At 36.0% G+C, this 27,194-nt stretch overlaps 1 protein-coding gene across 5 annotated transcripts in view; it reads right to left on the reverse strand.

The window, feature by feature from the left end:
• DLG1 (discs large MAGUK scaffold protein 1) overlaps positions 1-27,194 on the reverse strand; it is a 143,260-nt gene that overhangs the window by 26,621 nt on the left and 89,445 nt on the right. For all 5 annotated transcript variants that reach the window (XM_021393513.1, XM_021393512.1, XM_021393510.1 and 2 more), the window contains 9 exons: positions 23,765-23,818; positions 20,140-20,190; positions 19,802-19,926; positions 18,233-18,402; positions 17,417-17,553; positions 16,754-16,898; positions 12,186-12,312; positions 9,979-10,135; positions 8,692-8,794 (listed from right to left, as the gene is read on the reverse strand). In XM_021393513.1, coding sequence (XP_021249188.1) covers positions 8,692-8,794; positions 9,979-10,135; positions 12,186-12,312; positions 16,754-16,898; positions 17,417-17,553; positions 18,233-18,402; positions 19,802-19,926; positions 20,140-20,190; positions 23,765-23,818 — 1,069 coding nt within the window. The remainder of the gene's footprint in view (positions 1-8,691; positions 8,795-9,978; positions 10,136-12,185; positions 12,313-16,753; positions 16,899-17,416; positions 17,554-18,232; positions 18,403-19,801; positions 19,927-20,139; positions 20,191-23,764; positions 23,819-27,194) is intronic.

A 27,194-nucleotide genomic window follows, 5' to 3' on the forward strand; every position in this document is an offset into this window, starting at 1 on the left:
TGTAAGAATAGTCTCTTAGATAATCCTGTTTCTTGTCCTTTAAACCCAAATGCCAGTAGTTAATAAGACAGCATCTTAGTTTTTGAATCAGCAATAGTGCCTTTGTACAAATGAGGTCCAGACCAAATCATTTACCAGCACTAACTAAACTGATGATGCCTGACGAGAAAAACTATTTCCACCCTACTGATGCTATTACTAATATCAAAAGAATTCAGCATGACAAGATGGCAACCTAAGAGGAATGTGAGAAAACAGCATTTTTTAGAAAGCAACATCCCTTAGGGGAAGGACCCAGACACAGAAAGAATAGCCTCCTCCTGCTGTGCCACTGCTGCACCACATGGCCGTGGGTAAGTCACCTCATTTTCCTCTGCTTTTCCCCTTCCTCATTGCTGCTTCCCTTATCCACTTAGACTGTAAGCCCTGAGACAGGAACTCGCTTTTCATGAGGACTAATCTAAACAAGATTTCAGACAGTATCTGCATATCTGCAGTTCATTTATATGAACACCGGCTCATTCTGAACTCATTTTTAACAGTTGCTCTGCCTCCCTTTCAGAGGTGAAAACTGTATAATAATGACATAAATGGAAAATAGTCTCATTTTACAGTAACAACTGGGGAGCAAGCACTTTGCTTATCAAGAGACAGGTATCAAAACATGGGAACGAATTCAAGACATGCCAGGCTATTTCACATGATGAGACACTGCAGGCAGGGCAGGCAAAAAGTTCACTTCCTTCTTTTCTTTAGCCTCTCTCCTCAGACAAGACACAGTCATATTTCAGAATGGCTGAGAGGCAGTTCCTGAGATAAGGGATAATGTGGTGCTAGGTCCTTTTGGGGAGACTGAATGCTGCCCAGAATGAGGTTCTCTGAAGTCTTAACCAGTTATCTGAGTCTACTGTGAAGGGATACATTTTTTCTTCATTTTTAACCTGCCAATTAATTGAAAATTAATTCAAACCAGTGCATCATTAAAAACAAAAGTTTTTAAACACACTGACTACTGACTGAAACACGGCTAATCCCAGAATTATTTATCTGCTCTAATTAAAACAACAAATAAGTTAATAATAAGGCCGCACATAGTTACAGTTAACAAATTCATACTCCCAGAGCAGCTTGCATCGTAGAAAAAAAAAATTTCATTCATTTTGCAAAGCTATTTTGCCTATAAAACCAAACATTGTCCATGTCACCATTTAATTTATAATAAATCAAAATTTCAGAGAAAGGGTGTGAGCAGTGAAACTCTCCTGGACTGCCTCTCTGGTGAGTTGCAGGGATAAGCAGATAGATGGTGAATCGTCTATACTGGCTGTGGAAGGTAAAAAAGAGGCAGCTATGACAGTTAATTTGGTCTGGAACACACAACCTAGCAAAGAGAAATAAAAGAACAGAAGACTACCACAAGAGATAGAAAATTCAGACGGAAAAGCAATTCATGGAAGCATGGATGTATGCACTGGGAACAGATGGCAGCACAGCACTCAGAAGCAGAGATTCCTACATATACTAAACCCGCCAAGAGCTGAAAAAGTTCACTTTAATTAAAAAAAGTATGCCTCTTGCATCCCTCTTACCATCTGTCTATGGAAAGCCCTCCTTTAGTGGGCCCCATTGGATCTGTCACAGCAGGTTCCGCTGAGAATTTTGTGCTGTTTTTTTTTTCCCCCTCCACTCTCAGGATACTCACAATTCTCCTTTATCGTGCTGCACACAGACACGCGGAGAAGTGGAGCCTGGCAGTAAGTTAGGACAGCCACCATCACACCCGCCTTGTACTGACCTTCCACGAGCCTTCAGTTCTCAGCCGGTGAGGCAAGACTGGCACAGCATGCAGCACAGCGAAGTTGTATTTAAGAGCTCTAGTAATGAACTACCTCTCTCTCTCAGCTATAAATACTGATATTTGATAAATTCATAGGTACAACTCATGCTTGTTACAGACTATAGTATAAATTTCAGGTGGTAGAAAAAGCTGTAGACAGTATGCTGCTTACTATGACCACGCAAAAACATGTGCAAAGATGTTAGGTATGAAAAGATACAATAAAAACATTTTAAGTCATTTTGGGAGAGACAGCACTTAGCTTCAACACCAGAATTTCCATATTAACATGAACTGAGAGCAACCACAATGCATTCCACATGCAGTTGGTGGCTTTTACGCACTCATGCCTCACCAATCACGTGAAAGACCCAGGACATGCAATTTCAAAACAGACTAAAAAATTGCATTTGTATTTAGTTACGAACTCTATCCACAGAACCTGTGAAATTCAGAATGGGACTATATCCAGTCACTGCCAATCTTAAAGTGAATTTACCAACAACATGCATTTACAACTTGCAAAAGTCTAGACTCTTTAAGATAATAAATAAAATTGCTAGTCTTTCTTTAAGAGCAGAAGTGAAGATTTAAAGGATTAAAACATGAGTAAGCTGCTTTACAGTGTTATCTATCAGGACTATTTATAGCAGAACCCTTCTTCTAAGCTTAATGGGACAGACTTTAAAGGTACTCTAATTGACTAATCTGGATTATTCACAAATCAGCAGAACCAGGTACAAACAAGCAGGAAAAAAAAGAATGGATGACTAGAGATCACATATACCAACACATGGCAAAGCACAATTTTCTTTATAATATTTCAAAATATTTTTCATTTTTTGAAATTGGGAAACGCTGAACTTCTAAACCACCACTGGTTTCAGCAATTCATGTACTCCACCAAAATGTGATTGAAGCTCAACCTCTGGGTATGTAACAAATCCTGAAATGTAAGTTTTGCAAAAACATTATTACCAATATGCTACTCCAGCAGCGCTTTTACAAATGGAAGACTTGTATTTCAGAAAAATCCTTAGCTCGTGCACACGAAAGTGCTACCATTTTCCAGAATTTAGTTTTTCTGTTTTAAATGCCACTAGAAAACAGTGCATAAGTAGCAGTGACACAATGAGAAACATTGGTTCAATCCTGGCCATTGAAAGGTAACCTTTAACAAAGCATTCTTTCTTCTTCTGACTCATTTGCTTTAAAGACAAAGAAGAATGAGAAACTACAAGCTTCTTGTACTTGGATCTTATTTTCAGTCAACGTGTGCATTCCATCAAAACAAAGAAAATACAAGGAAAATGCAACTGAAAAACAGGCTAGCAAGGTATCAGGAGTTTGGATTAAAATATTGAATCTCAAATACATTTATACATTTTGCAATGGTCCACCATGAATCACTTACATTTTCTGTAATCAAACTGGAAAGAATATGCATGGATCAGCAACAGACATAAACTACGTAAGTTCAGAAGTGGTGTTTTGGTTTGTTTTTTTTGTTGTTGTGGTGATTTTGTTGTTGTTGTTTTTACACAATACATGAAAATCTTCTCTTGAGGACTTGGCCTCACCTTCTCCTAATCTTCCACTGATCCTCCCAGTCACCTAAGAACATTGGGCTAATCTAACCACTAAACCATCTCACTGTTCTTTAAGAGAAGAAGTGGATATACAGAGATAGACTTGATCACGTGAAATACAAAGAAAAGAGAAGTGTGGATTTTAAATTCTAAATAACAGGCAGCTGGTAGTTGCCGTGGAAAAAAAATATAAAAACCTGTTCTACTAGTTGAAATACCTCTTATTTGTTAAACTTCAGGTGGATTGTTGGGAAACAAAGTCCTGCTGTCATTTCTTGTGGAAAAGGCTTATCTGCATTTTGCCACTTCTTTAAAGGAAGGGTCAAGTGACCAAAGAAAGAGTGCTGATACCAGTACATGTTGCCTGCTTTTGTTTTCCATGACCTCTAAGAGCAGGCTTCACAGTTATGTGTGTGTAACTGAAATTAACATAAAATATGTACAATTGCTGAGTTCCAATCTAGTAGAATATAAGTAAGAAAAAGTGTTTAATTCATAAGATGATTTCCTATCCAAAATCCATATTTTAAGTATTTTCATATTTAAAATGTACTTCTTTGGCTATTTTTCTCATTTTAAAATGTTTAGATGCACTCAACCTACGATAGAGTTATGGTTGTGTACTGGCTCCTCATTTCTTGTCAAAATGGCCAAGTTTAACCTTCCAGAAATGTTGAGGTAAGCCTGTATTATTATGCCATCCTCAAAACACAAAAGTGCATTTCAGATGACCTTTTAACTTCATTGGACATAATGGAAGTGGAGGTGTCCATGTGAAATGAGGGGAAGAGGAAAACAGATCCCTCCAGAGGCTGTACAACTCTAGACAGTCCTATACTCCCTCTTGCTGCTCGTTTCCTCACTACATTCCCTTCACACAGCGCTATGTAGCACAATGGTAACAGCAACCAGCTCTGAATTGACACTCCCGAGAGATACACAAATCTAAATGGCTTAGAGCTTCCATTCACTCTTTCACACTAATATCACATTTTTCCCTTACCATCCTACATTCGAGGAAAACCTGAAGAAGATACAAAAAAAAAAGAGAGAAGGCAGGATGGCACTGAGGTCTCTGCAGAGCTAGAGAGCAACAGAAAAATGTAATGGCTCAGAAACCTCTACAAATGAGAATGGTTCATCAAATGCTTTTGTGCACTGGAGGAACATCATCTTCTTTAAAAATGCTTCGGGTAATGATTTTTTGCTTTCAGTAAAACTCACAATAAAGCAAAATCCCATTTTATTCACAAATGATGTCCTAAAAGGAGATAAAAATGTGCAGTGCCACAGGGAGAATAACAAAAAGCTTCAAAAGGAATAGGAAAATGAGAACAACACCCTGACTTATCCACCATCTCTACAGTAATTCCTATCTCCCAAACTTCTGCTCTTTTCCACCTTTCAGCAGCACTCAGCCCCAGCAGGTTAAAACCTAGTGTTCTCTCTGATATGCACACAAAATGCGTGCATGTATGTACCACACAAGTATGTACTAGTACAACCCAGTACGACTCAGTGTCTCACAATAACTGATTTCAGGTGAGCTGTCAGGTAAAGCACAAAATGTACCAGGAGAAGACAGAAGCCAGCTGGCTACAGTTGTGGCACAAGTGTACAGAAGTGGTGCCTGATGTACAAGCCACTTTAGCAAACAGGAAAAAATTTACACATTTCCTCTTTGGCTTTTAGCTATCCCAAAGTGTGGGTAAGTGCCTGAAATGTGATTGAGTATAGGAGGCAAATTTCGTAAGGCATCGCTAAAATTACTGAATACTGCTGAAAACAAAATGCATGCCCAGAAGGATATTCTTAGGTATAAGGTTACATTTGTTTTCACATTGTTTTTCACATTTGTTTCCACATTGTTTCATTGTTTTCTGATTCTATAACCAAAGAACATGTTGGAGATGTAAGAGAAAAAGAAAGTCAGTTACATAATTTGAGCCCAGATACGGTAACAGCAGTACCATTCAGCCTCCTTAGCCTATCCAGGGTGTAGTAACCACTACTCTCTAAACTATGTTGTCTAACTGGATTTGAGGAGACTGGGATATGGAAAATTCAGTATCTTCCATGGCAGGAGTTTTCCAATGATTTTTATTTATTTATTTATATTAAACAGACTACTGAGGAGGCTTTTATATGAGAGAACTGCCTGCAAAGTTTTTGGTTTTGCTCTCCCCAGAAACCAGAGCAGAAAGACAAGAGGAGAACTTCTCAAAGAGGGAATGTTGCAGGATGCTACAATATAAACTAGCATTTCCAACCACATCTGTGAACATACAAACTGTCACATACAGTTACAGGGAGTGAAGTGAGCTGGTCCCAAGTGTCTTCCAAATGCTCCTATCATACTGAATCTATTTACCCGGTTATAATGAGCACTGATGGATGTCTAGAATCTCCTTGATCTGTCCTAGCTGTCAGCATCTTTTTCCAAAATCCTACTAGAATCATAAATATAAATAACACACATATGCAATACAAGCAGTTATAACTGATGTTCTTCATCTTCAGAAAGACATTTGAGAAACACCAATGGCAAAAAATAATTTTAGGATCTATTCATTTAAATACTTTTTAACCTTTTCTTGAATGGTAGAAACAAAAAACGGAGACAGAGTGTATCATTCCCAACTTAACTGAACCAAGTTAGGGGAAAACAAGACCATAAGCAGCTATAATTCAGGAAATTTCAAGACAATCTGAAAATATATGTATTTTTATCAAATGCACAATATTACCGGGATTATATTTTCTACTTGGAAACTTGTATCTCAACCAGCCTGCTTTCCTATACTAAAAAATAATCAGGAACCTTCAGGGAAATACTCTCTTTACTTATTCCTAAGCTATGAACAGCGAATATCTTATCCAAATTACTTCCTACACCAGATCTGAAAGAAGCTGACAGCTAGAGTTCCATTCAACTTCTTTCTACAAGAAGTAAGAAAAAAGACAGATGAAGAAAGTCAGACATAACTAGCTAGAGCTCTCTGAGGTATATTGGCCACGTATCAATTCTTACTTTGTCTCCAAAATACAATGGATCTCAATCTCCTACATGCACTTTTCTTTTGTGGCACACTTCAAAAGGGTAAGGCAGACCCTGACATGCTTCCAACATTCCCACTCCGAATGGGAACTCAAAGCATTACTCCAGAGAGAAAAACTGGCATGTGGACAAAACATCTCAGAAGGAAAAAAATCCTTTCTTTGAATAATATCAGATGTCTGTCTATAACCTAGGATATTTCAAGAAACATCTCCCACAACTACTCTTTCAAATGGGCCCAATAATTCTCTGAGAACCACATTCTCAATACAGCTCAGCTGCATGCAGTTTTGTTCTGAATGCTTCAGTAATCATGAAGGAATAAGCGCAGCTCTAAGTCTGAAGCCTACAAGTGACAGTTGCTGAGAAATTTGTAACAGAGGCAAGAGTATGTTGCTTTAGGCAAACCTCTGTCCAATGACTCAAAATCCCATCGGTCAAGCACCTCAAAACATGTTTCAAGAAAACGAGTTATCTACTTGGACAAGCAGTAATGAAGAAAGAGCAGGAACCATCTAAAATGCTTAGTTCTTTCTTACGAAAAGAGAGTTCCAACCTTTGGAGTATGAAGGTATCCTTTGCTTTTACAAGCATGAGTGCCAGATAAAGAGGACTGAAAAACTGCATGTTTTCCTCTAAAAACAGATGAAGTCTGAACACATTTTTTTGGCAAGGAAGAAATAAAGTGGTTGTGTCTTGGAATATGTTCTACCAGAGAAACATTTGTTCTGCTACTAGGAACCACTTCTCAAAATATCTTTCTGGCAGAAGAAACAGTGACCAAGAATGCCCTCTTTGTACAAAAAAAAAAGTGGCTTGATCCTCAAAAGGACAACCCACAAGTAAATAAAAGCAGAAGCTTTAACTCTTAATAAGTTAAGAGATCATTAACATTTGGGGCTACAAGATGTCACAATTTGGCTCACCTACAAGAACACCGAAGAATTAACAGAGGATAGGCCAAATGCACATCAGCAGAAATACATGGCAATTCAGACACAAAGCCTAAGCAAACATGCCAGAACCAATGCTAATCTTACTATTATTTCCAGTCCTGGAACAGAACAATCTACAGACTCAACATGTGAACAGGATGCACACAGTCAAAAGACAACACAGGCATTGACCATATGGGCTGGCTGCAGGGATTTGACTGTGAAGCAGGCACAAACAAATGAGTTGGCCTTATTACTGACAAGAGTTCCTGGATCGGTGAAAATATGATACTATGTTGACACAGGTGGAGATGAGGGAAATGTGAAAGCTAACACTTCAAAGGCTCAGGGAGAACAAGATAAGAAGGGTAAGAGAAACATGACAGAAAAACAGAAAAAGAGAATGAAGAGGAGTGTGCTGTGATCAACTACCTAACAATTTCAGATGAATATGGCAGTTCTTCTTACTATCCAGATAAACACACTTACTCCTTGCTAGGATTGCAAAGGGAAAAGTTTTAAGCAGACAAATCAGTGCAAACAAGATTTAGTTGTGTGCCTTCCAAGTTAGTAAAACCACAGAACAAGCTGTTGACAATAGTTCATAACAAGCCATCAAGAATGTCTTGTCATATACATAACAATAATACATGATCTTACAGACTCTAGGTATGCATATCATTTTAGATTACTGACTTGTTAAAGTCTCAAACAGACAAAGGCATTTGAAACTTGCAGTAGAAGTGCATGAGGACAACATTGCATTGTGCTGAGATAGTATTATTTCGATTCTGCAGAGTCCACAAGGATGGTTAATCAGCACCCACTGCAGTCTAATCCAGATCAGAAGAAATTGCTAAATACCAGCTTAGTATGAAACAGAGGAATGAAAATCTGATAGTTTCTTTAGGTCATCTGAATCAACACAACAGAGTAGGAATTAGTCTTTCATCCTCCTACTGATAAAGAAAATAAAGCACCTTATTAAAAGGTAAAGACAGTAGTAGGATATAAGTAATGTTGTGGTATTTCTACTCAGTTGTGGCTTTACTGGCTTAACTTTCATGTTCTGACAGTGTTAACATTTAGGAAAGAAATCAAAATTCTGAACATGATCCAAGCAAGTAACATATCAAGCTGTGTGGTACCAACACTTACTTGCAATTATGCTAACAGGTATGCGTCAACATCTATTACATTATTTGTTTCTGTTATGCTCACAAGAGGGTAGGTGGGGATGCAAAACTCAAATGTGTATGGAAACTATCCTACCTTCTGGACGGTACTGAGCCACAATAGTTACTGCTTGGCCTGCATTCTTCAAAGCTGTTGCTGCTTGCTCATGGGTTGCTGCCTTCAGGTCCACTCCATTTACCTACAAATTATACAAAAAATCATTTTTATCAAAATAAATGTTTGTGTTTACAATTATCATCACAAATACAGACTCATGAAAAAAAAAAAAGTTAACTGGATAGAAACAAGTTTCTGTGCCTTGTGAGATTTCCCTGTTCCAACATTATGAGCTAGTTAGTATAAACAAGAATTAGTGATCTTTACTGAAATCAAAAGACAGTGAATCCTCTCCCGCATATACCCATCTGTCAAGAAACAAATAATCACAGTATATCACTTCAGGAATTTATTATCGCTAGGTCAATTTTCTTTTAACATCTTTCTCATTCTTTTTAAGGACATGCACTGAACGCTGCCTTCTGTGATGGTTCACTCCAGCTTTCCACAACAGGACTTCAGGGACCTCCTTAGCAAAAGCATGACTACAGACCATTGTGCTTAAAATTCAGTGACAGACCTCATCCTCCATTAAGTTGTCTAGTTGCTTTCAATGCAGTCATTTTAAAAAGTGTCAGAAAAAAAAATTAAAGCAGAAGTGTGTCACATTATAGACCAAAAGTGTTTCTCATTGTTACAAGTTAAGATGTACCTTATTATCAGAATTTTAATGACAGCAAAGCCAAAATCATTTTTTCCCTTAAATATCTACCAAAATACAATGCATTTGTTCCGAGAAATTATTGTTCATAAATTAAGTCATTTCAAAAAGACACACAAGATCTTTATGACCTTCAGTACTAATACAGAAAAGGTCCTCAGACAGGTATGAGATGGGTGCAATTAAAACTAATGGGAAGTTTTGCAGTTAATCCAGGAAGCGAAGCATCAAGTTTCAGTCATTACCGCTAAGTGTCTCCATCTCATTCGATGGCCTGTTTCTGAAGCCTGCATTCTTTCCATTTAGATACACACACTCCTCAGATATCAGTAAAATTAACTTAAAGTCTTACAATTTTTCACTCTGAATAACGTCTGAGATAGAAAAGTGCCATTTTCATTGAGATAGAGATGAGAAACTGAAGCAGATTAACATCCTCAAAGATACTCTAGAAACATATTAGCACCTGTTTCATTGTCTCAAATTCAGCTTAGTTAATTAATTATATTCTTTGCATTTAAATTGTATTATCTGGCATTAATATCAAAAGAAGGGAAAACTTTTTTTGCTGCTGATGTTTAAATAAAAGAAGCAAGGATTCCTACAGAAATTATACGATCGCCTTTCCTAAGCTCTCCACTGAGGTCAGCTGGTCCTCCTGCAAGGATGAAAGAGATGAAAATTCCTTCTCCATCTTCTCCTCCAACAATGTTGAAACCAAGACCTGTTGATCCTCGATGCAGGACAACCTTTCTAGGCTCCCTAGATGAAAGAAACGAATGCCAAATCTTAGTCACAATTCATGAATAAAAGTAAAATAAATGATTACAAAAGCAAAGATAAGTAGTCTGAAAAAAAAAAGTATTGAAAATTCAGGTATCAAAACTTATACATTTAAAGCAAAAATGTTCCCCCCAAAACCAGTTATATTTTCAAATATTTTCTATTATTTGTATACTTTCTATTTTGCTTGAAGATGCAAAAACCCCTCTCTATTGTTAGGTGAACTGAACTATCCGTTTGTATGTATGTATTCTGAATTCCGGCTATGTTGCTTATTCAGTACCACATGACAATATTTAATACTTTCCATGTCGTTCAAGAGCCTGGAACAATCTAATCATAATAAAAACATTATTTTCTGTTTCTGAAACTTACCAATTAAATTCTAGTGGAAAAGTTAATAATGAAACATATGTCCTTGCTTCTCTAATTCCATTCTAGTTGGACAAAAAAACAAAAAAACAAACAAACAAACAAAAAAAAAAACAGCAAAGACAGAAATTGTAGCTTTCTCATGTATCTTTGCAATTTGTTTGCAGAAACTGTAACTGAAAAAGTTAAATCCAAACCAAGTTGTTTCATTCTTGGCTTCCTGGCTTGGATCAGGAAACAAAAGAAGAAATGCTGATCAAGTTAGAAGAGTGAATTCAATAGATACAGCTGGTCAACATCTAGCGCAGAAACCCTTCTCCAAAAATCTGCTGTTTTATCCAGTAGAACAAAAGCATGGATGATTTCAGAAACAGAAAACTTCTAATAATAAAAACAGAGCAACTGTGCACTACAGTTAAAAATCACTAGAGAGCACTAAAGAACAATTAACGGACATTCTTAAATATTCAGAGACATAAATTATTAATTTATAGGATAAACTACGATGCTGCATTTTTCCAAAACAAAAAATATAATCTAGTCCAATTTTTAAAACTGCTCCTTTTCTGCTCTAGCTTTTAGATCAAGTTAGCACCAAATTCCTAAATTTCACCCTCTATCAGATGTCAGACTCCTCTTTTCAGAGTGCTATTTTATTACAAACATATGACATTGTGAAAAGCTAATTATTGCTCCAGATCACAATAACACATCAACAGATCAGCTGCAGTTAGAGAACATACGTGCATGGCATCTCTTTACATATTATTCAAAATATCTAAGCCTCTTTCTGGGATGAAAGTAGTGGAAGAAGGGAAGGTAATTTCAAGAAGAGCACCTGAAGCCCTCTTTGAATAGCCCTTACATTTCAAAGGAAGCCTAAAAATCTCAGTAATTTTGAGAAAACCTATGCACTTACAACATCAGCAATACTGTCAGAAGGACAGAATCACTTTGGCATACATGCCCACCCAACCATAAGCTAAAAAATACAATGACATACCTGGGGCTCTCCCAGCTTCTAATACACAAAAACTCATTCTTCAGCTTGACTATGTCACTTATATGTTTCAATCTGGGTAGATCTCATCTCAGAAACTGAATGACATTACCCATATTACAAGATATTGTGACACATACTTCAGCAACAACATACTGAAAATGCAGTGTAACATTCCCAACTTGCAGGACAAAAAAGTAACAAAATTAGATGAGCTTTACTGATGAACAAAAACATTAATGCAATCTACTACTGAATCGGTAAAGTAATGAGCAGTTGTTAATGGGAAGGATTAAGAGCTCTCTAGCCATTCCGGATTTACTAATCCATCAAAATAAAACAAACCCTTGTCTGAAAAAGACATACCGCTGGCTTTCGAATAATGAATAATCTTTGGTCTGTTAATTCTACCATCCTAAAAAGCTCAGTCAACTCATAAAGCATTATGGCAGGGCATTCTGATTTTAATACTACTCCAAGAATGATACATCATGTATATACTTCTAAAAAAAGATACCCAATTTGCTCCTTAAAACAGTATTTGAAGTGTAAGAAAGAGATGCACTTATGTTTTGAAATATCTTTATGAGCATTTTTCCCACAAACACATATTCCAAGCTTCCCTGGTTAACTGATGTAGCTTTTCTTCTTCATTACCTGGTAATCTCATCATCTCCAAGCATTCCCTTCGGAATTGGTGAGTATCGCCCTGGAGACGCCGGGGGAAGGGACTGTCCTAAGTAGGCAGATGGAGTGATATGGTTGTCCACTGGTTGAGAATAAGCTTCAAAGAGGAAGAAAAATAAAAATAAGCATTAAGACAAGAATGAGAAAGCTGCTGGAACTGAAACAAAATATTATGTAGAGCAACTTCTAAAAACAAAATGTATGACTTAATGTTATACTTATTCCAAACTGACAAGTAGCCTACTTTTTTCTTTTGGTGCTTTAATGTGGAGTATCCCAGCATCTTGAAGATACTCTAGGCTATTCTGACTATCAGATCTGAACAAGAAGGGATGTTAAATTTCTTGGACACTGAACACAATCATCTTGAAATGAAAGCATAGCTGTTGGTAGAGATGCTCAGCCAACAGCTCACATTAAGAAAAAAAGGCAGGATTATTCTACCTCCTGTTCTTCAAGGTAAGAGGCATCAATTTACTGAGACAGATAAACAAGCTTGTGCAAAAAATCAACTGTACTGCAAGGATCAGCTGCACTGATTAAAAGGTGTGTAATAAAGGTTTAGTCTAACCTCTTCTACAACAGGCCATGAATCTTGAGTAGTCCTCCGCATGACATGCCTAAGTTTTGACTAAGCCACAATACCCACACTAGAAAAACTTAGCAGCTTAATCCTTACAATAGATGGAAAATATGCCATAATTTCAGAAAACTTTTCCCAATAAGTAGTTAAGAGGTTGCATTATATTTCCAAGTTAGGCATATTAACTTTTAGCATCCATTAAAATGGCATAGTCATATTCAGTGTTTCCAAATGTGTTCTACAAATGAAAACCTTTTTTTCTGGTATAAGTGCATCAAGCATTGAGGCTTGAACACAGTACCTTAGTGCCTGCGTAGAATCTGATACCAGATTGCTTTGTATTCTTTTCTCTGTCACAGCAGTAGAGTTTTCAATTTTCTAGACTGAGTTTCAGCAAGCATTAAAATCCACTATTAACTGCTTAGGTAGTTTATCAGCTAGTGCTTTTAAAAGTAATTAAGTGTGTTTTTCCAATCTACCTTTTTAAAAGCTATCATTCTTAGTGCTGTGTTGTGGAAGCTAACCTAACATGGCACAAAAGGCTCTCTACGGAGTTCCAGAAGAAAAAAAACAGAGCCTGTACCTATTCACAAACTGCTTTAGTTGGATATTATACCTGAAGAACATTCACAAGCAACATGACAGAAATAAAAAGTCATCACTTTCTGAATCCCAAATGAGGTCAAAGCCACTAAGTAAACATTATTAGTGCAGTAACTGATAACAAAATTGTGTTTTGGACAAAAAGACAATTGCATGCATAAAATTAACTTGTTTCAACAGAAAAAGTTAAAGACACTTAAGGAGAAGTTCTGTGTCTAGATCCAGATCCATCCCTACTGCGCAATGCTATACAACAGGAAAATGGAAAATCTGCAAACTGATGACACTACCACAAGTACGATCTCCAAAATGGAAATAAAATTTAAACTACAATGTAATTTACTGTCATTACATACTCTCCTCTTCCCGTATTTATGCCATTTAAGCAACGATAAAGCATTTACGTTTCCAGTGAGAAAGCCGATTATTCCATCTTGCATTACTTTATTTCTCATTGTACGGTGGAAACATTGCACCAATGCACACATGCACATACATGCACAGACACAAGACAAACAATTTAACATTTACTAAAAGTCAAAAGTGCATCATTAATAATGTCTTGAAAGGAGGCCTGTACATGAATTAAGTAATCTGTCTCTCAAGAAAAGCGTAGACACTTTCCTGTCTCTGATATCTATAATTTGGTGGTTTTAAATAGCAAGTTCTAGACCTATTCAGTAATATTCTGAACTCATACTCGTTTGTACAAATAAGTTACTCAACTCTTCTTCCAGGATCCACTTAATGATCAACATTTATATTCAGATTACTGAGGTAATTTCCATTCCCTACTGATATGTGACTTATTTCAGAAGGCTATTAGCTGTGACTACGAAACACACCAATCAGTTTAGCTGGCAATGTTACTAGCCAGATGGATGGCATCAGTGATCGTGATCCCAAAATTTATCGCCATGAGTAATATACTTCATGTTCTGCAGACATTACAGGTACCACACCAGTAGGTACTGAGCATTGCGCTACTCTATGTCTCTGATAAAGTGTTTATTTAAAAAAAAAAAGCAAACAAAACATAAGCAAAATCAAAGGCGGATCTGGGCAGTGAGCAGTCCAGGCATATATTTGGGCAGTAGGGATTCATGGCTTTATGCTATGATGCAATTAACTTCAATGAACTGAGTCACCAGCTCATCTACCAGCTGGGAGAAATTTATTCTCTGCATAAGAAGAGAGCCTGCAGCATGCCCTTATGCCTTATGCATACTGCTAGAATTAATACTTCTTTCAAAGTACTTATTGATACAGACAGTAGGAATATAAAAACAGAATTATCACCCCAAGGAGACTACTAATTTCTAGTCAGTGAGCCTTTATACCAAGTTGTTTTTTCATTGCTATGGTGGTAGGGGCTTTTTTTTGTCTGTGCTTTTTAAAAAAAAAAATAATAATAACCTAGGAAAGGGAGGAATTAATAAGTATGACCTTTGCTAATACCAGGGTATCACTGTGTTTTTGGGAGTTGGCCACCTTGTCAGGAACCAGGTCCTTCTCTACCTTCCTCTCCCCAAGCTTCTTTGAGGCTTTGCCTCTGTCCCCCAAAATAGATTAATAAAATAAACATCCCAATGGTCAAAGGAACAGGAGTAATAGTTAAGATACTTCTATGTTTGTCACATCACCATCCACAAAAATGTAATCATATCACTGCAGTACTACCAGGAACACTACAAATCAGGTTCTCTTGGCTCCAGAAAATCTAAATTCAAAGTGAAACATATGACAAGAAGTCAATTACAATGGAGAGAGAGAAAAAAAAGTCTCTCCTCCACAGAAACGATGGGAAAGGCTGAATGGATTACTGGATAAACTAGATCCCATAAGGGAAAATGGCTGCTCTTTAATCACAGGCAAGAGCATGAAACAGAGGCTGAATAAATGAAGGCTGAAAATTAGTTTTGTATCAGTGAATGGAGCCTTCAAGAACATCATTTTAGTAAGACAGTAAAGAGAAAACTTAATTAGTTCCACTTTGCAATTTCAATAGGCTTACGAACAGATTTAAAGCTACTGTAGCTATCGCCAACAAGGTGATATAAGGCGTATAAGGTACTTCAATACTTTGTTTATTGTATTTTTGTCATTGTTCATTACATGCTGGTTTAGATTACATCACTGGTTTATTCCAAGCGTTCCTCTTTTCATACGAGGTACTATCTGAACATACCAGTACTAAGTATCTGATATCTATTATTTACATCTAACAGCGAAACAAATAAATAAAAACCCTAAAATAAGTCAAAAAACATGTTGCTTTTCCCCCAAGGACCAAGTTAATGGAAGAGATGAGTACAAGTGGTCCTCAAGAAGAGCCCATACATTTTTCATTTTATTATTGGATAAATATTAAATTAAATAAATAGATGGCAAATAGCATATTTGAAAATTCTTTCTACCTATTAGAAAGGAATGGTTTCCTCACTCCTACTTTAGAATGTTTGGTCATAGGGGAAAAAAAAAGTCCTAGAGTGAATGAATTAGAAACTGAACGAAAGGTCAGTCTGGGTTAATAGAAAAAATCTTATTTTTCAATATAGCAGTAAAATGTATTCACAATATTCAATATGATTTATGATTTATAACGTGCTATTTTAGAGTAAATCCTTCTGATATTTTAAGTGTTTAGCAGTAGCACTAGAATTTGCATCAGCAAACAGCAGTATCTTTGAGATGAGCTCCTTCTGCAATTGCTGCCATAGTTGCTTTCACTTCCATTTGAAGGACTCACAAGAAAAATCCATGCAATATCTAAACTGTGGAACTAACTAGCAGTTATTAACCACTGTTTTTACATCTGAATTATCAAAAAATACATCAAAGTGAATAATAGCAATGTAATCATGGAATACATGGAATTCTGCACGTTTTAGAGGTTAAGACCTTCCCCTTTCCTCCTAGACTGTTTATTCATGAACTGCATATGCTTGAAAAGTCCATAAAACAGAAAAAAAATACTCAGAAGATCACTAACTGCCACCTGAAACAGTATTACATCGTTTTTCAGAAGATATGGAACTACATAGCACCATGTGAATTAGGCATTTAAGCTCCTCGTGGTTATCAGTAAATGATCAGAAATGCCAAGTCTCTAGGACTAGTCACATCAGTCACAGAAACAGACCAAATAGTCCCACAGTTGAAGTTTTTTCTTCATACCAGCTCTAGGACGTTATTCTGTTTAGCATAAATTTCTTGATAAATCAACCATCTTTCATCAAATTTTCATAACAGTGAGGGTTTAATTTTAAAAAGCTTTAAACTTAAAGAACTAAAATGGTATATATTAAAGCCTTAAAGAGAAAAACATGCCATAAAGAAAAGCTGAACTTACAGTTTGTGATGTCAGGAGGGGCATAACTATCATTCATGAACATGCTGGTGGGTTTTGCAACTTTCAGATAAACAAAGTCAGATGTGTTTTTTAAGGCAGTCACTGCTTCTTCATGAGTAACTTCTTCTAAGCAAACACTATTCACCTAAAGATAAAAAAGAAGCAAATAACACAAAAATATATGCAAGTTTTCATATGACACTCACTGAAATCTCTTGAGGTAATCTAGCATTGGGAGTCTTTATTATGATTCATATACCAAAGACACAATTGGTCCAAAGCTGTCTCCATGTTTCTTCACTTTTTGTTGTTAATTAATCCTCTCTCCTACCTGGAGAACAATTCAAATCAAAGCTATGCTCATGCTACTGACTATCACAGTGAGCAATATCCACGTTATGTTACGCTACCTCAGACATTTGCCTAAATCTACAACTTCTCTTTTTATTAGACTGTCAGTTTACTTGTACAAAAGCAAACTCTTAGATTCTTTTTTTCTCATTGGTACACAGATACACACTTCCCATGATGCAGATAATCTTATTTTTAATGTTTATATCTGCAAAGTTCTGCACTAACACATAGCTTAATCACAAACTGAGTCACGTCCTTACTGAGTCTAGAAGTAAATACTCATAAAAAAAAACTGCTGCTTTTACTTACAGCTAAAAGTTTGTCACCAATTTGAAGTTTTCCATCTTTATGGGCTGCCCCTCCTTCAATAATTTTGGTTACATAGATGCTGTTGTCGCCAGGTATATGCTGATTTCCTACACCACCAGCAATACTGAAACCAAGACCTGCTTGAAGATAAAGTCATTACTCAAGAAACCTTATAGCATTCTCTAGATTCAAATGACAGTGTGAATAGTAATGCTATCTATATCATACATGAGTAAACACATACATACACACACAGAAATACATATAAAAATACGAGGCTGTGGCCGAAGCAATACTGGATGCCTTTCCAAGTGAACTCTATGATTTTTCAGAAAGTTTTGGAAAAGCGATAACATTTATAGCAGTTCTGAAAATCAAATTATTTTCTTCATGCATTGGAAAGACACACATAGCAAAGCTATAGCATCATAACTGATATTTTAAAAACTGTTTTCCAAAACATCACATAGAGAAATAAAAGAATATGCTAAACCTTTTTTTAATCTTTCAAAGAACTGAGTGATTTACATTACATATTTTACTCCTGTTTATAATGTACTTGAAGATTACTAAATAGTATCAGCAAAACAATTGAACTACACATTTTTAAAATTTCGGTGAAAAACACGCATTCTACAGGAACAGTTCCAGGACAAACATGGATGAAAATTTGTGATGCCTCTGCCTTAATTTGGATTACTTTGCATCTCCTAGAATTTCGCATGCAAGGTACAGTGTTCTTTAAGTAATAAATACAGAAATCTATCATCAACTCTATCCTTCTCCTGAAGCAGGAGTTTTAGACTTCCTACATACCTTTAGGGCCTTTTACAAGCTTTATTTCCACTATTTTTTCTGTCACTGGTTTTCTTCTTTTGACATACAATCGTACAATTGATCCCGCTTCTTTTAATGCCTCAACTGCTTTGCTGTGTGTCACATCACGAACATCGACCTCATTTACTCGTAGAATACAATCGTTAACCCTAGAGACAACAATATTCATGTTCAGCTGTTGTGTTATAGCAGAGCAGACTCATTAGAGTCCAATATTCTAAAATACACTAAAACACACGTTAATATGGCCAGATACATAGATTCTGTTTCTAATTTAAAGTAATTCAAGATAATGCTATAAAATTAAACATTAATGCTTTATCATTGGTACACAGATACACACATAAAAAAAGGTAACTGGAAAATATGTAAATGGAATATTTTGTCCACAACTTCAGAGGACACTCTTTATATGAAACACAAGATAGAATTTTGAACATGACTTTGTACAAACTACCTTTTCATTTAGAGCTACTAAAAAAAGAACCTAAAAAAAAAAATCAGATACCAGGCATTATACAATGAGACCTCACTTGTTTTAAACCATGATATGAACAAGTCAAGCTCCTTTCCTGCTTTCCACAAGCTATTTAAGTGCTGGCTTTTCTTTCCATTTAATGTGTTGCTGTAGTAACACTGAGCTCTCATTACAGTAAGTAGAATGTCTGACCCACTTGTCACTAAGTTCTGCCAGATGTATCTTCTGACAGTGTCCAACAGGCTAAAACAAAGTCTTGAAATAAGCTTAATAAGTCTAAAACACTTAAGTCATCAGGCATTTGCACAAAATAAGGTAGGAGCAAGTTCTCAACAACACAAGACATAAAAAGGCTAGGCCTACAGTCAACTTTTTTTATTACTTTTTTTCCTCTACACAGTGATACAAGAGTGTATTGAAAGACTTCTCTGGATTTAAAAATAATTTCAAATAATTCGTAAATGCAATTTGTTACTAATTTGTAACTTCAGATCAAGTTGCAAATATCACTTGCTACTACCTAGTGACGTATCAACATTTCCTCACTAGTAGTTAAGTAGTACAATCATCCCACAAATAAATAAGAAAATGAGGGGTACTATAGAAGTACTCTATCAATTTAAACAAAAAATATGGCTTTTGAGGTTATGCAATATCTCTGAAAAAATAAGACACAGAATGAAACCAAGCATACAAGAGAGCAATTGTTAAGCTCAGCAAATTCACAGATTAGAAAATGTGTACATGGATAACATGAGTTACCTAACCTACCTATCTAAGCTTTTCCTCTGTATGCTGAATTAGGAACTATAGAAAATTTATCAGTTTACACTACCAAATTAAGAAGATAAAGTTCACTCAAGTGAGTTAACTTAGATGCAGATTTTCCTGGCTGGAAATTGTTTTTACATGGTCCAAACATTTTTCATTATTTACAAAATACTTCTGTAAGAAAAACTTGTTTAAAATGCAATGTAATATGATAATTGAAGCAAAGAGAAAATGTTCTATCAACTGTTTGACAAAATTATAATGAACATTTAGCAATCTGATACAGAAAGTCATCATACCGTAATCTTCCATCCTGTGCAGCTGCACCTCCGGCTATAATTTTTGTAATGAAAATACTTGAATCATCCCCAATATGTGGGTTGTCTGTGCCACCTGCAATGCTAAAGCCAAGTCCTGAATTTCCCTAAAGGTAGAGGGGGGAAAAAATTACATATTTCTTTTTTGGGGAAAAAAATATTATACCTGTTTCAATATAAAACTAAATTTATATACTCTAACTGATAAAAAATATTAAAATAACTGCCAATTTGTGATATCAAAATGTGTTGATTTTTCATATTTATGTGTTATAAACCCCACATGAAAACAAAGTACAAGAAGACATTTAGTATATTACCCTTTCAAGAGTAATTTCTTCATACTCATAATCTGCATCTGTGCCATTGACCTAAAAAGAAACAAAACCAAGACTTAGAGAATTTTACACATCCTATAATACAATTTGCTATGCTGGCAGCTCATTCCAAATCAAATCTCAGCTGCTTCGCACTGATCAGTGAGCTCAGGAGTGTGATTTTTCACACCGCTCTGTACATGCATCACCAAGACACTTTCTGTATTAGTTTAAATGTAAAGGTTCCACAAGCAGACGGTTTTACATGGATCCTGTGAAGCAGAAGTCTATTTCTGACTTCCAGAAAAAAAATGCTCTTGCTGTTCCTCAGGCCATACGGAAAGTTAGAAGTGAGAAAAAAGAAGAGGTTGTAGGGTAAAGGAAAAGTTGTATGAAAAAAGACAGCAGTATTTTCAAACTATTGTTCCTCACAGACCAGAGAAAAATCAAAGGCTGATGCTTTACATTATTTCTCACTAGAAATGATGTTCTAAAGCAACATTCAACAATCATTTACACTAATATTTATCGTGTTACATATATACTAAAGTCCAACAAATCACAATAGGACCAAAACCAGAAGAGTTTAAAATAGTATTTTATGAAGCTAGATGAGAAAATAGACTAGAAGTAAGCCATAGGTAGCCACAAAGAAAAGAGCAGCCTTGTTGGCCACAATTTAGAAAGGATATCCCCATTCTTTGCTGCCTACAGAAGTAGGACACAAAGAACAAGTGACAAATACCTCAATTTCAAAAACACAACAGTTAAATGCTAAAATTCTTAACCATTTTTAGTGGCTTAGCACTTCAAGAAGCAATACTAAACAAAATAAGAAATAACATTTCTATCATTGTTTTACAAAGAATCTCCTCCATTCTTATTCTGTATCTCTTACTTCACCCTGAACAAAATTAAGATCACATCTACAGCATTCCTCATGTTTGTAAAACATATTTAATTTAATTTATTTCATATTTATTTCAGCTCCCAGAGCTGAAGACTCCATAATTCCACAGGCTATCTAGTATCAGGCTCATTTACGCCTCACTACAGTTTTTCTTAACCTCTAATTACATCTCCCTTTACTGCAAGACAACCCATATCCATTCCAGACCTAATAGATCATTATCTTCTTCTTTGCACAGTACCTCAAAAATGATATGTCCTAATAGTTTGCTCAATGGAAAAGATACTCTGTTTTTAACACATGATATTTCTCCATTAAAAGGGAAAAGGTCTTGACCTTCTGAACACATGAAACTGGATCCATTACTACAACAACACCGAAGAAGCCACTGTGATCAAGATGTTTTTATGTTAGCTTAGTCCTTGAACTATTATCTACAAAAATGCCATGTGCTAACTGAACCAGCCATCTAGTATTACAGCACCAGGGAAATGGTTCATGATGACTGATCAGCACCTGACTTCTTTTTATTTTTTTTAAATAAACAAGGATGATTAATCATTTTTCTATTCATTACCATTAACAAAAAATAAGTCTAATAGATCTAGGCAATCTATTTCTACGTACGAAATTAACTCAAATTTAAAATATATTCTAGATAACAGGAGTTAAGAAGAATCTCCATCATTTTTGTCTTTTACTTCAGCTCGGTTCCCCAGTCAGTATACTTGTCAAATTGATTTTCTTTACTGAACTAAACATTAGCACAGGCAGGAGCAAGGGTATGAGAAGTGATAAAAATCGCAGTCTTATTCTACTTTTTGGAAGTTTTGAAATGATCTTGGATCTGCTGAGGCAAGCAATATTTGCAGCGACTTTCCCTGTTAGAAAGAAAAAATTACTGTGTACTATGCAAATGCTGTAATTATGCCACAATGGAAGACTAGCAATTGTCTTTGAATGTGAAGATCGATTAGTATTTCAACACATAGAGATAGGACAAGGGGGATGGTTTTAAACTAAAGAAGGGAAGATTTAGATTAGATGCCAGGGGGAAGTCTTCCACTGAGAGGGTGTTGAGGTGGCACATGCTGCCCAGACAGGTTGTGTCTGCCCCATCCCTGGAGGTGCTCAAGGCCAGGCTGGACAGGGCCCAGGGCAGCCTGAGCTGGTGCTTGATCTAGAGGCTGGCAACCCTGCATGCACCAGGAGGCTGGAACTTGATGATCCTTCAGGTCTCTCCCAACCTAAAGCATTCTATGATTCTCAGCAGCTTTATAATTTTGGATAACAAGAGCTGTGTTCTTGGGCATTTTTTCATTGACGACTTTCTAGATTCGGGTGGGTTTTGTTCCTACTAGCAGAAAATCTTTCATAGTTAATGTTTCACAGATTAGTGATACAGTTACCCCACAGATAAGATTTTATGTTACATACCAGGTAGTAATTCCATTACCTATGTGGGATCCTAGAAAGATATGTCAAGGTTCTTTACCTCCTATACTCACATAGTTGGTTAGACCATAGCTAGCTATGGGTTTGTAAACTGGTAGTTTAGATAGCTTATAATTTTGAGTGACAATTTGTTCTGTTAGTCCTATTTTCTATTGCTGTTACCTACTGCTCTGTTCAGGCCTTCTGAACATGTAAGAGCATTTTTGTTAATCTCCTATCTTCCCAACATAGTTTACGTGTGCAGACACCCCACTTTCAGTATTCTTTCCTACACTATCTGTGCCACATCACTAAAAGAGCCACGCACTGCAGACTGCTGCTGTCATCTTTGATTCAGGCAACATAATTCATACGCAGGACTCATTTATAAGCCAGTTATGTCACTGTACTAATCTTTTGTCTTCTGCTTCAACTAATTCACGCTTTTGCCTGCCTTGATCTATTGCAGCTCCTTTTTAACAACTTTAATTATGAATGCTTCTGACAAGAGCAGAGTTCTTTTTTTTGTTGTTTGGTTGGTTGTGTTGTTGTTGTTGTTTTACTTTTTTGCTTTACTTAGCAAGCATAAATTTGTTCTTTACTTGCTAATACCTAGAAAGAAAAACAAAATATAAACTAGTACAGGCATTAACACGGTTTAGAAAAGCAACAAGCAAGCAGGGCGTACGGAACTGTAGGAGAAAGGTACAGAAGTAAAATTGACGCCTATGTCAAACATGCATGCATTCCAGTGCCTCCAAAGTCTACACCTGCCAGTGCTGTTCTTATCACAGATCATGCACTGCCAAGCACAGATTTGAGCCTCCACATAATTACACTTATTACCTTAATGTTTTGCACAAATCCAACAATTTGTATGAACACTTAGAGCTCTATAAGCATAAGTATAGCCACTGCACTAAGTAGTGTTTTATGAGAAGTGCAATGGAAATGCACATTAAATATTAAAGCATCTACCTGTGCAGCTGAAGAGATAGATTGTTCTCTGAGATTCCAGGGGTTCAGCATTCAATCAACTGCATTCTGCACTGTGTTGCACTGTCACATAGCAATACTCACACAGAACCTTCCCATTATAGTCTACAGATATTTTTTTGATTTTTTTTTTTTTTGTAAAACAGCTATTTAAGGATTTCAACTAACCATCAGGAGAGTTAACAAATCCATGCGCTGTAAGGTAAAATAGACATCGTTGATCAATTACAACAGATCTAAACTACTAGCAATATCTAAAGTTGTAACTGAAAGGAAGTGTATGCTTACATATGTTGGAGTGTCCAAAGAATCCGTATTCACCAGAACTGGAGGGGGATTTGCCTTTAAAAGAAGAATTAAATATATACACATTATCCAACGTAGGAGAAAATATGAACAGTAATTATACAATATTTGTTTTGCTGGTTTCTCAGAGGTCTGCCACAAGGTAGCCCCAGCTTAAGAACCTCTAAAATTGACTCTTCTGAAACACTTAGTTCTAGCCTGAAGAAAGTGCTTTCCTGCCAAAGACACTCTCAGTTTATTTATTTTGTATACAAATTATGTCTCTTACGTTGGTTTTCAAGAGGATAAAGAAGTAAATATGCCATAATTTGATGCAATATCAGTTACTCTGATATTTGTGATGTAATACTCAGAACTGCTTTACCAGCCAGCATCCTGAATACAAATTTTGATTCTGATCAATTCTTCTTTCTACCAGGAAGTTTTTGTATTATTTTTGGTTTGCTCTGTTTCAAAACAAAACTGTAAGCTGCAAAATGTAAACTTATAAAAGGAAACTTATGGAAGATCCACAAAACAGATGTGTGAAAGCAAATCCATATCAGCAGACATTCATTCATGGCACTGCAGCATGTACTTCCATTGGAAATTTGTTATCAATTCATAGGCTATAAGAAGTTGGTGATTACTGCCATATAAGCAGGAAATGACAGTGTTCTTACTGAGCAGAAACTGGTAGAATAAAGAAACATTTTAATTCACTTATATTATTGAGAATGTTCCAATGAAAATGCAGTTCCAGCTGAAAGAAAATCCACACAGGCTGGAGAAATTTACCTGAAACACCCTGAAATAGATTTTTTTTTTTTACCTTTGCATTGACTATCTCCTTTAAGATCAGCTGCAGATTTTATTTCTTTTTATTTTTAATATATCAGGAAGAGTCTGAGTGGAATAAAAACACTTTTTAGGCCCCATCCTAACGGCAAGCATAGAAAGAGAAACCACAAGAGTCTGTATTCTTTCTGATATAACTAGAGGCCCTTCCCACTAACAGATGAGCTTCCAAGCTCTACAGGCAGTGGTATTGGAAATGCCAGCATCTAGCCTGATATAAGAACAACAACAACAAAAAAACATAAATGTGTGGTAATATATTCTTGACCCCAAATAATATTGATGTATTAAGTCAAATATGAGATGTACAAACTCAGTGACACAACACAAAGTTAATCTCAACTCCATTAGTTGTATAGAGACTTTTTATATGTATAAAAATCTCTCATCTTTAAATTAAGATATTCTTTATCTTTTTTCATCTTTCTGTGTGTACATACATGTATATACATGTCTAAGCATATGTGTCTCAGGTTAACTATCTGTAATAAAAGCTAGTATTAAACACACTCGAAGACTTACAAAAACATGACAATTACAAAAGCCTCATTACCATTACAACAATGCACTTCTGAGAAATATAATTCTGCCCCAAAAAGCCAGGAAGGGCTGACTCAGACTGAGGTGAAAATAAACTATCATTACCAGGCAGGAGTTATCAGTCTGTCAGGCAGCTAGGCCTATAGTGTTTAATAAGTACTAAAATCAAAAGGCATCTACACTAGCTAATAGAGCTGACTATAAAAAAGGAAACAAAATGGGTTACACTTATGAGTCTGTCCACTGGCCATAAAATACCCTTCTCACATAGCAATTCTTTCAGTATACACATGGACAGATCTTATTCAGTACATAAATCAAGTATTAGTTGCCAGTATCATGATATAAAGCTCATCAAAACAATCTATTGTATTAAAGAACCTGACTATTCAGTGTATTCAGTGAGAAATTAGGAATCTAATCTCCAACGGACCTATAAGAGACCAGCACACATAACATTTGTTTTATTGTAGAGCAACATCAATCAATTTTCAATTTATAAATAAAAAAACAAAAGCAGGACTATTTTTGAAGGTTTAATAACATTTTTTAGATTGCACTCAACTTCAGAATTTATTTTAATTTTACGATTCTGTAATATGAAAGTAATTCAACAGGAGTGCCAGTGAAAGGTTTCAGAGACCAACCAACCAACAAATGGAAAACATCTTCCATTAAGCAACTGGTCCTAGCACTCCTTCGGCACTTATCCACATTCTCTGTCAGAGGGAACCATTTACCATGATTTCCAAGCAGGAAGGAGAAAAGATTCATGCCAGCCATTTCCAAAGGCAGGGCTGGACACTGCAAAGACACAGGGCAGCATCTAACTCAAAATAGTAAATGCTTTTGGAAGGAAGACCTGGTATTTTGGTCTGTTATGCAAGACTTCTCCGAATTACCAACAGTTTTGAGCTACTGTGCCAGGGCTTGTTCAAATATTTAAAAGCCATTTGACAAGTTTGTTTACAAGCAGACTTAGGTTTGCCTAAGGGGTGAAGTGACTAACAAAGTAGAGATATGTATCTGTTTCACAAAAATGCATCTGCCGAATCCAAAGTTGATAACTTCCTATGATATTTTCTAATTGCTTTGAATTATATATGATGCAGAATTCTACAGCTAACTCCTGCAGGCACCTATACACACCCAGACAGAGTCATAGATCACTCAATTCTAACTGTCCTACCTGTAAGCCAGCACCAATCAGCAGATATGAACAGTGTCAAAGCAATGGCAGTTAAGTAGCCTCAAATAAAACAATATATATATTTATATTCTCCAAGTATATATATACACATAGGTATGTATGTTAGTGCTTAATATTATGATGATTTTACATTCAATTTAGCTTACTGACAGTACCCTGAAAGTAAATGTTACTGGAGACTCAACTATCTTTACTCATCAAATCTGACAGCAGAGGTTCACTGGGTGCCCTGGTCTGTCTGTTTTGTATGTGATGTGGATAGAATCCCTCCAAAAGAAGGAACCAGATTTGATGTTAATCACATTTCTGGTCTGCCTGGTAAGAAAAGTATGGCTGACAGATTCATGTAAACACATATCCACTAGAAAACGGACTTTAAAAACAGACTCAAACCCTTTGATAAGTTACTGGATTGTGTAAAATTTATACAGAGAAAAAGATTACCACTTGTTGCAAGTTCAGCCACGCAGCTTGAAAGTGGACCTCAGTGAAAAATTGCTAATGTGCACACTACAGAAATATCCCAGTATTAATCTTGACAGCTTAATTCTCTTTTGAAGTTAGCAGGTATCTGTCACCAAACATTTCCAAGAGGTGGCACATTTTCTTCAAAGGTGTGCACCCATCTCTGGTTATTCTTGCACTAAAACTCACAATAGAAGTCCAAATAAAATAAAACCAGAATGGGTTTTGTTTCCAAAAATGTACCACCACCTATCCCAAATTACTCCATAGCTAGCCATGCTGCAGTGACACTTTCAAAATTATATGCAAGAATTTACTGTTAACTCATGTTTACAGATTACTCTTATATATATTATAATT

This window comes from Numida meleagris, chromosome 4 (genome assembly GCF_002078875.1).
Source record: "Numida meleagris isolate 19003 breed g44 Domestic line chromosome 4, NumMel1.0, whole genome shotgun sequence".
Lineage (NCBI taxonomy): Eukaryota > Metazoa > Chordata > Aves > Galliformes > Numididae > Numida > Numida meleagris.